This window comes from Centruroides sculpturatus, unplaced genomic scaffold (genome assembly GCF_000671375.1).
Source record: "Centruroides sculpturatus isolate CEXI.00-Female unplaced genomic scaffold, Cexi_2.0 scaffold287, whole genome shotgun sequence".
Lineage (NCBI taxonomy): Eukaryota > Metazoa > Arthropoda > Arachnida > Scorpiones > Buthidae > Centruroides > Centruroides sculpturatus.
In genome coordinates this window covers 568,560-584,043 of record NW_019384456.1, presented here as the reverse complement: position 1 = coordinate 584,043, position 15,484 = coordinate 568,560, and the positions used below count along the sequence as shown (strand labels likewise).

At 28.6% G+C, this 15,484-nt stretch overlaps 2 protein-coding genes across 4 annotated transcripts in view; one reads left to right on the top strand and one right to left on the bottom strand.

Annotated features, from left to right (window-relative positions):
• LOC111620693 (ras-related and estrogen-regulated growth inhibitor-like) overlaps positions 1 to 15,484 on the top strand; it is a 151,223-nt gene that overhangs the window by 1,673 nt on the left and 134,066 nt on the right. For all 3 annotated transcript variants that reach the window (XM_023362680.1, XM_023362678.1, XM_023362681.1), the window contains exon 2: positions 1,681 to 1,798. The gene's annotated coding sequence lies outside the window, so the exon portion shown is untranslated. The remainder of the gene's footprint in view (positions 1 to 1,680; positions 1,799 to 15,484) is intronic.
• The window catches only part of LOC111620686, a 132,583-nt gene continuing 118,709 nt past the window's right edge, over positions 1,611 to 15,484 (bottom strand). Inside the window, exons 16-18 of the mRNA XM_023362663.1 lie at positions 15,176 to 15,334; positions 10,234 to 10,359; positions 1,611 to 1,763 (exon numbers count right to left, since the gene is read on the bottom strand). Of these exons, the coding sequence (XP_023218431.1) occupies positions 1,630 to 1,763; positions 10,234 to 10,359; positions 15,176 to 15,334 (419 nt within the window). The 3' untranslated portion in view covers positions 1,611 to 1,629. The remainder of the gene's footprint in view (positions 1,764 to 10,233; positions 10,360 to 15,175; positions 15,335 to 15,484) is intronic.

Here is a 15,484-nt window from a genome sequence, read left to right as displayed (position 1 = left end):
TATTATACATATTTAACAAAGAATGGAAAATAATTCAGAATAAAGTTATCACAGTACTGATTCATACGGATCATGTTCACTTTCTGAATCATTCTATTAAAGTTAATCGAGAAAAAGCTATCACAGATCAACGAAGCATAGATCTAATTTTGTAAAAAATGTTTCCGTTTGGATTAGTTTATAAAATATATGTTTAAATATTCCAAAAAAATTCTTCTATAGATAAATATAGCACAAAGTTAGTGAAAAATAGCATAAGTAGAAGGAAATACTTGTTAATTAAACTATGTAAAGATGCTTAATTGTTTTGTTTCTCAGTGCAGAAATGTAGAATACTGTTTATTTGTGAAATATTTTCTTTGATATTTTGCTGTTTTCTGGTAGAGTACCTAATCGGTGGTGGATTTATTGGTTCGTGCAGTTTACAAGTAAAAAAAGGGCCCTTTGAATCTGGGACGCATCGAAACAGCTGAGTTCATTCTTACATTTTTAAGAAAATGGTTTAAATAATGATCATTTACTTCTAATTTTATTGTATTCAGTATTAAAAAGTAAGTTAAAGAGGTATGCTAATTTTAGTGTCAGTTTTCAGTAGATTTAAAACACATTAATATTTTTAAAAAACAATATAGTTCAAGATTATTTTTTTTTCCCCTACAAAAAAGGTCCTCACTATTGGGCAGTGAGAAGGGCCCAATGCTATAAATCCACCACTGTGACTATGATTTAATATAAATATATAAGAAATCTGGCAAAATTTTAAAAATTGATTAATAAGCAAGACTCATTTTGTAATTGAGAAGAAATTGTTTAAATTTGATAACGATGATTTTGACTGTGAAATATTAGAAAGAAAAATAAAGATTTGTGAATAAAATCATTTATATTTTACATTTATTTAGACAAATTTGCATTTTGAATTTTTATATCATCTTTTATTTTAAATATATAAATAAATTGTTAAGTTAAATTTAATTAATTTAACTTTTATTTTACCACTCGTCCTTACATTGAATACACATTTGGCAGTTTTAAATGAGAAATTATTTTCGGAATGTACAAGTACAAAACATACATTTTTATATGTTTATGGAAAATAATTTTCACCATATTTAATCTTGATATTAAGAGAATATATGAAAAATAGAGCTATAAAATGAAAATAAATGCTGTCATCATTCGTCATCAACTGATAGATAGTAAGATGAATGTACGCATCTTACTAACTACCAGTTACGACGAGGCGTATTTTAAAATAAATATATTTATGTGACTGATATAAGATTATAGTGTATTTCCAGAAATCGCAATCGATTTTCGTTACAATATATTTAAGCGTAAACCATGTCAAAATTTTATAAAATATTTTTGTCAACAAGAAAAAATTAAATAATATAAAAAATTAATTCCAAGTACAAAACAGGAAATAAATCAAAATATTTACACAACATACATTATATTAAAAAACACTTATTTTCCCCTACTTTCTGTATATTTTTTTTTGTTCATAAATTTTTCCTGATTAAAATGTGACCGTTGTCATCATATCTCATCATCTTTTAATTAATAGATAACATACAATAATTTTTTTTTGTTAGAACGTTCTATTCAATATGTAAAAGTTGTATGTTATTTGTTTTTACTCCAAAATTGATCTAACCTACTTCTTGCACGGTCCAGAACATCCGAAGCTAACATTCTTCCGGCCGAAGGTGAAACCATCTCTACATTCGGCACTTCCGTGCTTGGTGGAACTTTAGGTGCTATAATGAAATGTTTCAGACTGTTATTATGTTTAGTAAGTCATATATATAAGTTAATAAAATAAATTAGTAAAATAATAATATCAAAAAATATTAACATAGAATTTAGTTATATGCAAACTGATCACAAATCACTGCAAGATAATTTACTTGGATTTTTTTAAAAATCAGATTTGAACATAGACCCCTTATTGCATAACCGTTAATGAATTCTTACTGATTGATACTTACCATGCAGAACATTAAATGCCTATTGGGAAGTTGACTCATAGAGAGATGAGCACATTTTTCTATACTTATTATCATAAAAAATTTTTTGATAATGCTAACATTTAAGAGCCTCTTAACTGGTGCAAATAAATAGCAATTAAAGACAAAATAAATATTTTATTTCAATGTTTACCATACAATGTCAATGTTTCATGGTATGCATACTGCCTATTAAGTAGGATAGTGCATTACAATTTAATTTTAATGAACTTGTTTTTGTAATAAATAGATCATGGAGAATAACCCCATTTTGTGAATGAGCAATTACAGTCGAATATGCATAAGTTGACACCCCAAGGGAAAGTGGAAATGTGTCGAGTTATCCGATATGATGACTAAAACAAAATTGAAAAAAATCACAAAACTACAATTAGGAAAATACAGTAGTGCTTTATACAGTACATGCAATGTATCGCTCTGACCATCCATCACTGGCACTAATGTTGGTTTCTACTCCAAGTACCTCAGCGATTTCCATCGCTTTTTCTTTCAGTACTGGTCCTGAAACAGGAAGATTCAATAAACAAATTTGCTTTAGTCAACGTACCAGAGCATCTTTGACATCTTTGTACAACGACCTTCTCTGGCATTTTCGAGATAGCCGCGATGAAGACCCAAGAAAAAGTTTCTTAATTTCCTCTTTCTTCTTTAGAATTCCCACCAATGTTGTTCTTGGAAGGTTTTCTTGTTTGGCAAATTTGGCTTGCAAAGTTTTATTGCATTCAAATTCAGATACAAGTTTGTATTTTTCTTTTAGCATAAGCGTTGTTAGGTTTTGGATACTCATTTCTAAGAGAAATGTGAAACACTTACTGCAAATAACGCATGAATGAACAGTGAGAAAATGTAAAATTGGATTCTGCTGTGACATTAAGCTGTGTGGTGTGAACTCATTTTTTTCAGGAGGGGAGTTGACTTATCAGATGTCTAAATGAGTGTGGGACAGAAAAAGTATGCCAATTTAATTTAAGTATGCCCAAAGTATCCAGTAGTGGCAAGTTAAACAGTGTAGAGTAAACTGGAGATTTTTAACATTAATGCTTATGTAAGTCGGCTGGGATCACAGAAAACTGACAGTGTCTAGTTATACCTATGATGACTTATGTGGACTTGAATGTATTTTCATATTTTCTCTTTAACAATACAGTTGTGCTAGTCATCTATCTAACACCTTTCAGGGGAAGTTTTCAATTGAAATAACATGACTTCTGGTTTGCATCAGAAATTCTTATATAGTTAATTGGGGCTTCCTGCCCCTAAGTTTTCTATAGTTAGTCTCAGATTTCATCTATCTAATTCTGTTCTTGAGATTAAAGGACAGACAGACAACAGTGGAAATTTATAGATCTACAATGTTTTTCAAATTGCACTCCAAAAACTCTGACTAAATAAATTTAAAGTCAGAAATTATAATGTATACAAACAATCTGATACACTTTATTAACCAAACAAACAACTGAATTCACATTAGGCAATATTTAGACTAATTAATTAACACATTATTAAACGATTTGGCTACAGCCTAGTTAGTTAAGTTGCTACCTTGTATTGAATTTAATTTAGAATATCATATGGATAGTGTAATTGCCAACAAATCTGTGCAAAAAGCATAAGTTGCAGGTTTGAACATGATATAGCAGCTTAACTGCTTTTGTCTAGTCAAATAGTTTAATTATGTGTTAATTAATTAGACTTAACATAGTCTGAAGTGAATCTGGCTGTTTATTTGGTCAGATATTATAACATAATAACTGTTACATTTAACATATTTTTCTCATGTCAATCTATCTCTCAAATGATATCATAAAAAAGTTTTGTAAGCTTAAAATTATACAAGAAAACATCTGGTTGTCTTTGTCTTACAATATTATTTATATATTTGTATATTGGATAGATTTTGCATGTCTGAAAGCTCTTCAGTCGTACAATAGAGCAAAAATTAAAATATAAAATTGATTTACTCAAGTGTATTGTCTTATTATCTATAAGAATAAAAAATTCCTGGGTATGGTGCTTGCAGGGATAGAATCCAATTTATATCTGATTTGATTCCAAAATGCAATTTATTGTAAGCTGCATTATCAACTTCTTTTCTTAAAAATTTTTCATACTCTGTACGCATTAAGTGACAATAAATTTCAATTAATTTAATAAATTTTCTCTTCAGAATTATTATTTAGACTCTGTACACAACGATTTGAAGAAAAATAACATTATCATTTCTGATTTGAGTGGTAATGACGAAGAATTAGTTAATAATGATAATGGCTTTATTGAATTATTTAAAAGACAAAACGGGGAGTCTAATCCATTTATTAATAGTTATTGTATATTGGGAACTCTGTTTATGTTGTTTGAGCTTTATACTCAAGATGACGAAAGAGTTATTTTTAAAAATTTAAAGAAAATTAAGGCGTTGTCGTCCTACTCGTGCATTAGAGTCTTTGGTGATTTGTCATATAGACCAAGACTAAGGCATAGAAAATTGTTGCCTTTTTTTACGGAAGCTAAATCTTTGAATAAAAAAGAGTTGCCTGACAATTGGTGGTGACAAATTCACTTTCAATTTAGAAACTAATAGATTACAGAAGATTGATACTTTTTTAGACAAATTCAGCCAAAAGGGTTAAGTGGAACAATTACTAAAGAGAGAAATAAAGCTTTAGTAATGAGAATATTGTCTTGGAATTGTCAAGGAACAGTGAATGACCAAGAGTTTACATATTTATTGTAAAATTATAATTTAGTTGCTTTTACTGAGACTTGATCAACTAATTCTTATAAACCGGTACTTTCTTTGTTGAACCCAGATTTGTTTTTATATGAACAATTTGCTAGAAAACCAATTGGTCCTGGTTGTCCATATGACGGTCTCATTCTTGCAGTTTCCCAAAAATTAGGTTCTTTGGAAATGTTGTTTAACTCTGACAATCTAATGGTGATTAGATTTAATTATAAGAAAAATTTTTGTTCACCTAGTCATAGTTTGATAATTGTTCTTGATTATTTAAGAATAGATCTTTATGATGTACTGTTAAAAAAAATGGAAGACTTGTTGATTAATTTCTATGAGGATGATATAGTTATTTTGGGAGATATGAATGCTAGAATAGGCGAGGAACTAGATAATTTTTATGCTGGGAGTAATACTAATGTTTTAAATTCTCAAAGATCTAATGATTTAATATTAAATGGAAGAGGAAAAAGTTTTTTACAATTGATTAAGTCGTATGGATTGTATATTTTAAATGGTCATCAGACTACCCAGCTAAATTTACTTTTCTTCCCACAGTTGGTCTATCCGTTATAGATCTAATAACAGTAAATGTAAATTTATTGGACAGATTACTGGATTTTAGAGTTTTTGATATTTCAATTCTGATCATTTTCCAATTTCAATATCATCGAAAAGACTGTCTTGTTTATAAAATTGTACTGCCATTTTATGTTACCAGCATAGAGTATGAAGGAGTACATGTCGAGAGTTGATATTTGGCACAGAGTATTAAGTGCCCAAATCATTTGCGCATAAAAAATCCAGACTTGTAGGTAGTCAGGGGACCGAGAACCGAGTCAAAATAAAATACAAAATAGCGACCCTCTTCTACAAACAGGCAAAACAGGCATATCACCCCACCGAAGTCAGGTGGAGGAGAGTACAACCCATTTTAAGAAGTGAACTCTGACCTTAGGACTGAACATGTAGTTTCTTCTACGTTAAATAAAATTTGTAATCTTATTTTTGTAAATTTGGGAGTGCTTCAAATATGACATTAAAACAGGGTGTCGTTACAAGTAGGTTTTTTAACATTATCTAGTATACTAAAATCGTGGGACCAATAAAAATTTGACGTTATATTAGGGTTGTTGTTATATCCGATGATGTTATAATCGGGTTAAATTGTATATTGTTTATGCAAAATAAAAAAGTAATTTCAGACGATACAATAACCATGATTATTTTTTTTCAAAAACGGGAAATTTTCATTACATATCGACAAAAATTCAACCCGGGCTGACATGCAATGGAGAGAATTTCGAAATTGGATAGGTTAATTTCATCAAAAATGCATGGTAGATGATCTGATGGTCGTGGCCGGCAAAGTTTGAACGATTGCGCCCAAAAGCAGCAATACCAAAAAAGATTGGAAAATGAGAATGAGACCTGCCTTCAGCGTCAAAGTGATTCCGCTTAGTAGTGAGTCTCCAAGACATAGTCTTGTCCCAAATACAGTTTTGCCATTTTATTCAAATTTATGATGGATAGTGTATTGACTCTGAAACTTCCAAAAATTCGCTACATATGGAAACAAGAAAGATAGGATGACTATTTATCTTTGATAAACTTGCTATATACCTTTCTGTTGGATGTGCAGAGTTACTATGATGAACTATTGAAGACTTTGTTGAATTCAGCATTACGATGTGGAATGGTTAAGAAAAATATTTATTTTATTATCATTTGAGAAGCAATGGTTTGATCCTCAGTGTCTACGCTTAAAGAAAACAAAGAACTGAGTACTACAAATGTTTTGTAGAAACAAAACTAGAAATCTATTGGACAAATGCTGTAAATTAAATAAAAGTTACAAGTTGCTAAGTAAGGCGAAGAAAAGTTATTTTTAGTTAAATAAACTCATTATTGAAGACAAAAAATACTAGTGATTTTTGGTCACTAGTTAATAAATTTTGAATTAAGAAACTGTGTGAAAATGCTATATCTCCCTCGGATTGGTGAATTATTTGCAAGAGTATTTCGCTGGAACCAAATACAGTAATTTATACTGATTTAAGTTTTGGTAATAATCTTCCTCTTTTGGAAGATCTTATCACTGAGTGAATTGGAAACTGTAATCAGAAAATTAAAACCATCTAAGGCCCCAGGTCTTGATAATATAAGGAACGAAATGATAAAATACCTTTCTAAAGAAATATTACTAGATATATTGAATATGTTTAACTCCTTTTCGTCTAGCTGCTCTTTATCTTGGAAACAAATTGCTTTAAGAATGATTTATGAGGGGATGTAGGCAGACATCAACTAATTATAGACCTATTGCTTTAATCAGTGTATTTAGAAAGGTTTTTTCAACTATTATGGCAAATCGTCTCTGGAATTGGATGAATGAGTTTAATATTGTTACACCTCTCCAAGGAGCATTTGTTAAAAATAGAGGCATTGAATACAATTTGTTTATTTTGACTGGTCTTATTCAAATATTGCTTTCGAGGAAACAAAGGAAACTATATACTGCTTGATTGATATACTTATTGATCTCAAGAAAGCTTTCGATACAGTCAATTATGATTTGTTATAATATAAGCTTAGGAGCATTGGTCTTTCTGTGTTGTTTGTCAACTTACTTAAGAGTCTGTTTTATAATACTAGATATCTTATAGAAACTTTTTCATTTTGTACTAATTATATTGAGTCCAATAGAGGGTTACCTCAAGGAGAATCACTGAGTCCTATCCTTTTTATTTTGTTTTTGAATGATCTTCCTAACCTTCTGAGAGGTCAAAGTTCTATGATAGCATCGTCTTCTCATGTCAAAATTAACAGTCTTCTTTATGCTGATGATATTCTTCTCTTGGCTAATTCAGCTTCTTTGCTTAGAGAAAAACTTAATCTTACTTGGCGATACTGTGACAATCAATTGATAATTAATTCGGAAAAGACAAAGCTTATGATTTTTTCGTGAGGTGGAAAACTTAAAAAAACAGATAATTTCAATTTAGAAAATCATAAACTGGAAATTGTGTCAAATTTTAAATATCTAGGTATTTATTTTTCTTCACATGGCACATTCTCCTATCTTTTAAATAAAGGTTTACTTTCTGCAAGATCTAAAATCTCCAATCTCATCAAGTAACTTATTAAAATTAAAGCATCTTCATTAAATAATTATTTTAAATTATTTGATTCTTTGATTGATTCTTTTATGCTTTTCTGGTTTGTGGCAGTCTTTTAGTAGACAAATTTGAACTAATACAGCTATTCTATTTTAAGCAGGTGTTCCATATTAATAGATCTGTCTAAGGATCTGCAGTGAGAATGGAATTGGGAAGACCTCCTCTTGCTATTGGACTGTTGATAAAATTGTTTAGATTTTGGAGGAAACTTATTGATCTACTGAATGATGACTATTGAAAGTTGATATATACAAAACTTTCACAGATATATGGTAATTCTTTTTTGAAGCCATGGTCTACTATTGCTAAAGGATTACTAAATAATATTCGATTGTCCTCTAGTTATATGTATTTAATTGAAACTTTGTTCTTTTTGGATTGTGATCAATGACTAAGAGACTTATATTGGCTAAAAGATGTTCATCATTTGAGTGAAAGAGGTTGAAACAGTGAAATTTTTCTTAATGGAATGTGGAGTCCAGTGCCTTATTTATTGTCTAATTTGAGTTATAAAATAAAGTCATTTACTGCACAATTTAGACTAAATAGGTTTTTGATAAACCTAAATGGTAAAATAATTAATGTCTTATATGACTCCGAATGTTCTTTTTGTGGAACGACTACGGTGGATATGAGAAAACACCTTGAATCTTGCAATATTATTTTGGATGTACGAGTTGCTACACTGCCATCTGATTTTTGTTACCAAATTTTATTCAGTGATAGTTTTGCCATGCTAACTTTGTATAAATTATATAATTTCTTTGTTCATGTATCAAACTTAAAATAACAACGTTTTTTAACCCCCTTTGTAATAACACTTGTTATATCAAATAAAGATTGATTGGATTGAATTTCAATTAATATTAGTTCATTTCTATCAAATTTTTAGAAAATACTTAAAATATAAGAATCAATGCATATAATTAAAACAACTAAAACTAATTCATAAATACATAATACACAAAATTTGTAACTTGCTATAGAAAAATCAAAACAAAACATTTAATAAAATATATAACAGAGAAAGTTCAAAGCTTCACTTCATATAGTTGTACTTCAAAAATTTCACTGGATTCACAAAGTTATATATGAGCAAATTCATCAAAACATGCTGATTCAGAAAAAAACGATGTTTAATCATCTACTGTAACTGGAAATGTGACTATGCTATGTATTATGGTCTTTATCTAAAAGAGAATCAGTAGAGTGGCTTCATGTGAATGTAACTCTCCTAGAAAAGCAAAAGTTTCACTACTAACATAAACTTAATAACTATTGTTTGTTGGGATTGTGAGGATAACCAGATAAATTATTTTAAAGAGAGAAACAGAATCATAAATCGTGAATGTTATGCTTCTTGGTTACAGAAACTGTAAAATGTTGCCAAAGAAAAAAGATGAAAAAACTGAGTCAGGGCTCATCCATAATAGCTACAATTGTAAAGGAGATAGTTCTTGAATGTGATTTCTTCACAGAAATTAGCCATTCTTTCTACAAACCAGACCTAGTCTCAGTTATTATCTGTTTTCAACATAGAAATCTGACTTAAGAGGAAAAACATTTCCAATAATGAATTCTGCTGTTTTATGATATTTTCAGTCTAAAGATAAGAAATACTATTGCTGCTAAACTGAGAAGACTTTTTTCAAAAATGCATAACATATATTGTAATGAAGGGAGAATAAATTGAAAAATAAGTAATATTGTTTGATTTTCTTGAATGTTTTTATAACTTGTTTAAGCTGGAAACTTTCAGACCTTTCTTTCATATGTACAGTACAGTATATATGGTTTAAAAAGGAAGATATAAATAAAAGATACAAGAGAACAATGTGATTAGCAGAACATACTGGAAGAATGTAGCATAACCAATGGACAAGAAGAGCAATGAGATGAATGTCCAGAGAATGGAGAGAGAGAGGAACAGAAAGACAGCAAGATGACCTCAAAAGAAATGAGATAAGATTGACAAAAGAAGGAAGCACCAGAGATGTCTGTATCATACAGTGAATAATTATATTAAGGCTGATGATATTTACAAGATGATCATTTAAAAATGAAATAATTCATTCCACTAACGTAAATTTTACAATTTCACTTAAAAATTTGTTTCACTTAACAAATTTGTTTCACACAAAAAATTTGTTTCACTTAACAAATAAAGAAGAACACATAATGCAGATATGTTTACATTATAAAAAGGTAGTTGTGGAATGTCTTATTTTTACTTATTTGTAATCTTATTTATATATTTATAAACAAAATTTTAAAAGATATTTCCTACCAGATTCACTAGGGGCAGGTTCCACTTGTGTAATAACTGGTTCTGAATTTACAGCAGATGGAATAATTTCTACAGGTTTACTAGGTATCACTGGTGGGGGACTTTTTGCTCGAACAGGTTCTTCACCTAAAATTATCACATAATTGCATTAGTTAAAAATTAATTATAAATAACAACAAGTTAAATTTCATGGTATTTTAAGCAGACAATTTCTAAATCATTAAAAAGAAAATGTATAAAATACAAATGACAGAATTTAAATATTAAGATATATACTTTCAATATTATTTGTCAGCTTAAACTTAAAAAATAAAATGCAAAAATTATATTTAAATTAAGGAAATATAAATAACTTATATTTTAAATAACATTCTGTGCAAAAAGTAAATGAAAATAATGAAAAATTTATCACTTGTTTTTGGTTTTTTAAGTGGCAAAAAGGGGAATAAAAAGAAGGAAAAAAAATTATAATATTGAATTTTATGACAATTTTACTGTAAAAAAGATTTACAAAGTGTGAAAATTAATTTCAATCAAGTTTTTAAAAAGAGTTTTGATATTACATCAAACAATAATTCATTTAATTAAAGGAAATTAATTTTTTAAAAAATATCCGACGAAAAAAATATGCAATTGAATATCTTTCAATAAAAAAATTAAGATATTTTACAAGTATAATTATTACATTTAATGGATAAAATATTAGGATATTTTTAATAAAAACTGGACATCACTCCAAGGTTTTCATTAAAATAAGTTAAAAAATTTTTTTTAAGTTGATTAAAATATATGAAGAACAATCATTGTCAGAAAAATTTAAACATAAAATTAATTGTAATTTAAAAATATATGTTGAATTACTGCAAGAAATAGTTTTATGAAATTCTTGAAGTACAAAATAATTGCATTAGCTAATAATTCTTGTAGGAATCTTGGCATTAATTGGAAAATTCCAAAATTATAGAAAGCATAAGAATATTTCTAGAAATCTTGCAAGAATGTACTGCTGTGGATATAAAAGAATGTAAAATTTTATTATAGACCCTCTGTACAATTTGTCAGCTGATGCTTATACTAAAAGTGCATCTAGGTGGAAGTAACTAAGCAAGCAAGCCAATGATATAGTATATTTCATACAAAATATACTGTCATTGGCTTGCTTGTCATATAAACACATCCTAAATTGCTATTAAATATGATTATTATTAGCATCATTAAGCTTACATTCGATCTTGACATGAATCCATTTATACAGAAATTTCATCATCATATTTTCTTTAGACACAGTGCTTTTAAAATAATTTTATGCTCAAGTAAAAACAAATAATAAAGCTTAAGACATAAATCATATTTTTATTTACTGACAATAGGATTTCTAATGGAGTTTAATAGAATTTGAAATTATCACAATTTCCAAAATTCCATTCCTAAACTATATTGGGTTGTTTCTATCTGTTTTCTTGTTAATTCTGTACATTTTGTTATGTAATGTATAAATTTTATTATAATTTAAANAGGATATTTTATTATTTTAAACTTTTAAAATTTGTTCTTCTTACTATTACTTATATATTTCATATTTATTTTGTTTTGGAAGCAAGTTTAAGGATTGAAAATTCTTTGTCAAAATGATTTTGGTCTTCCTTGCATATTAAAACATTATGTAATTATTTATGCACCATTTGTGATAAAGAAGTGATTTAAACAGATGTTTTATATTGTCTGTACTAGAAAGTATTTAGTACTAACATTTCTTTCAAACTTTTAACATGTGAAATAATTTGGAATGTTTTCTTGTTTTGAAGTAATAAAATTTTATTATAATTTAAAGTTTAACTAGGGCATTTTGGTATCACATTAGTATTTGTGTCGTTAGTTGTAAAATGGCTTGAATGGTAGTATGGATTATTTGTTCAAGTAGCTTCAGTTTTGTCAATTATGTCAAGTCTAGAACTGCATTGACATTAGTCAGCATGAATGTAATATCAGGAATGTCATCTCATAAAGATTCTGTTAAAGTAAACAATTTTACTTCTTATTTCTCTATCAATTTACTAACTTTGGATGCTACCATTTAAGATGTATTTAATGCCTATTCTCAGGCAGTCATATATTTAATTATGTAAAACAAATTAAAAATTAGAACACATATTCCATATATTTAAACTTAACAAGCAAATGAAACAATGAGCTTTTGTAATGTTATATTTAAGATTCTGGAATGTTTCATTCCAGAATCTTAAATATAACATTACAAATATATTGAAAAGTACATTACATAAAATTAGTGGGAACCAAGGTTTACAGAAAGCTTGCTATTTTACATTCCAATAGTATCCCATGACCTGTTCAATTCAAGAAATTGGCTTTCAGGACAATAATAAGATGAGTAGACACATATTACAGCCAGTCTACATGAATAGAGAGCTAAATTATGAAGAAAGGTGACAGCCCAGCATGGTTAAGACTATGGTGGAAGACCTGATAAGAGCATTGAGGCTAATTCTCAGCAAGATAAAAAAAAGAAGAGAACAAGGAAACCCAAGGTTGGCTGGATATAACACGCAGCTAATTGGTATACACAGCAGAATAGCTTAAATGATGATGAGCAATATTTGTTATAAATGGATTTCCATGGATTTCAGCTGGAATTGCACCAAGCACAATTTCGAGACACCGCTCGATCATCAGTGATTTCTCTTCACTGCATTATATCCTTTTTTTGCATTTTGTGTTTTCAGGGTTTGCTGAGATGCCACCTTAGGATATAGGATTCATCCTACTGCATTAACAGACTGGCTTAAACAAACAAATGTTTGTGTAAGTTTGTGGAACCCTTAGTGGAATACCTTGAAATCTCAACTGTGTTTTTGCAGCATTGGCGCAACTGGTGCCAATTCAACTCTTAACAATAGAATCTTGAGGAACTTTCTCATTGGCCTCATTCTTATTTTTGTGCATGTTATCTATGTGGTAGCAGGTCCACTTGACTTACTAGAAAATTAAAAATTATGACCTGACTTTTGTAGGTCCACGATACGCTTAAATTGTGAAGTGAAGTGAAGAATGAAAACAAGGAATAGAAGTAGGACAAAAAAAGGGGGGGAACTGATAAGAAAAAGTGACAACTTGAAAGTAAGAAATAACATGAAAGGATTTGAAAGAACATAAAAGATGTAGAAAAGAAACGACAGAATTCAAAGACAAAAACTTTTTGAGGCTTCTCAGAACCTCTCTGTTGCATAGTGCATCTTTAGGTGGGCTACCACAATGTCGCAACGTTTTTGTTTTGTGTGTATTGTTTTATATTATTCTTGTAATTTGTAAATGTTTTATCATTTCTTATTTGTTAATCTTAATTTTATTTATTTTTTTTCTATATAATATTTCAATTACATTTATTCACTGTACTCACTTTCTTTGTTTCTGAATTCACTTGGCTGTGTGCAAATGGCGCCAAGTATGTACTAATTTTTTGTATGTTTCATTAAAAGAATCTGAATCTGAATCTGGTGTTTCAACTGCTATGTAATGATAAGGACCATGTGACCTCTACATAGAAGCCTGGTGCTTATATTATGCTATATTAGAAGACAGGATATGGGGGATTGACATGAAATATGTTGAAGCAACATCCAATAATGTAAACAGTACAATTAAAAGGCATGTTTACTTAGTAGGAAAAGGGTTTACATTCAACAGCACTAGAAGTATTTGCAATGAACGTGGGATAAAACTGCAGTGGGAAAAGGCTAAAATTATCTCTCTAGTATGTGATATCACAGACTTATGATTATTAGAAATAATTGAAATTTATAAGTCATGTAAACAGGGATTATATTAAGGTTCAAATTACAGGGTTCAACACGACTCACTTCATTTATTGCTTAATAATGGCAGTGGAATGATACATATTTAAGATTTAACACATCAGCTCTATTCTTATTTTGGGAAAGACTACATATGCATTGTCTACACAACCCTTCTAAAGACATTTTGAGAAACTGTTCAAACAAAGATTCAAATGATGTATTGAACACTTGTTCATACAGGTTATGAAAATTTTAAAAGTTTCAAAAATGTTAATATATTGTTAAATTAATACTTCTTCAGTTTTACTTGCAATTTTAATGTTAAAAACAATGACTATAAGGATTAAAAAAAGTTACACAACTTTCAGCAAAAAAGTGATATAAGTGATCAAATAAATATTAAAAATTTTTTACATAGTTACAACATTATGAAAATTGAAGAGTAAAATTGTATATATTTTCATAATTAAAAATGTTTTAAATTAACTACAAGAAACAATTTCAAAATGTTGAAATGCTTAACAGTTTGGAAACTATAGCATTTAACATTACATTACATTAATGCACTTTGGAAATAAATTTGGAGCATTTTATTTTTAATGCTCTAATTATATCATTTTTTATAAATCATAAACTATGATACAGTTATCATCATTTTTATAATTGTAAATAAGCTGTTATCTTAAACAATATCTCATATTACGAAGCAGTTTAAGAAAGTCCAAAAATCTTTTTATAATAATTGTTTGGTCATTTGAGCATATTAATAAATAGCTACTTTGTAGAATTTAAAATTATATGATGAAAAATGATAAAATGATAGAATAAGAAAAAAAAATTTAGAGCTCTTTAAGCCACATAAAAATATATTTCCTGATTAATGAAGTACTGTATCTTTACATAAAATTCTGAATGAAAAATTTTGAAAACTTAAAGCAATTTTAATTTTAGAAAATTTATAAGCATTTTTTTTTTAACTATTATTTTTCTATATATATATATATATATATAATGTAAAATTTTGGGGTTGTTAAAAGTTGTTTTAAACCATAAATCAGTGAAATTGTCATATGCCAGGATTATGATTGTGGATAGGTGTGTACTTTCTTTGGATGAAATAAGAACAATACCTGGAGTTTGTCCATCAGTCCATTCTAACCCTTTACCTGTTTCTATCGGTACAGTCCAAGATTCTGGATCTGGCGATTTCACTCCCGTAACTTCTTCTGGAGACCTAACTGTTGTTAGCTGTACTGGACCAGGAAGAGGTTCAGCTTGTGAGGAAGAGTCTAAATATAAAATTAACTTTATTAATTATGTTTTTTTTTTTAAATCTCAAAATAAAATGAGATTTTTATATTTTAACACTCTCATTAAAATGACCATTTTATGATAATTTAAATATTTTCAGGGATATATTCTTTCTAAAATTCGTGCTG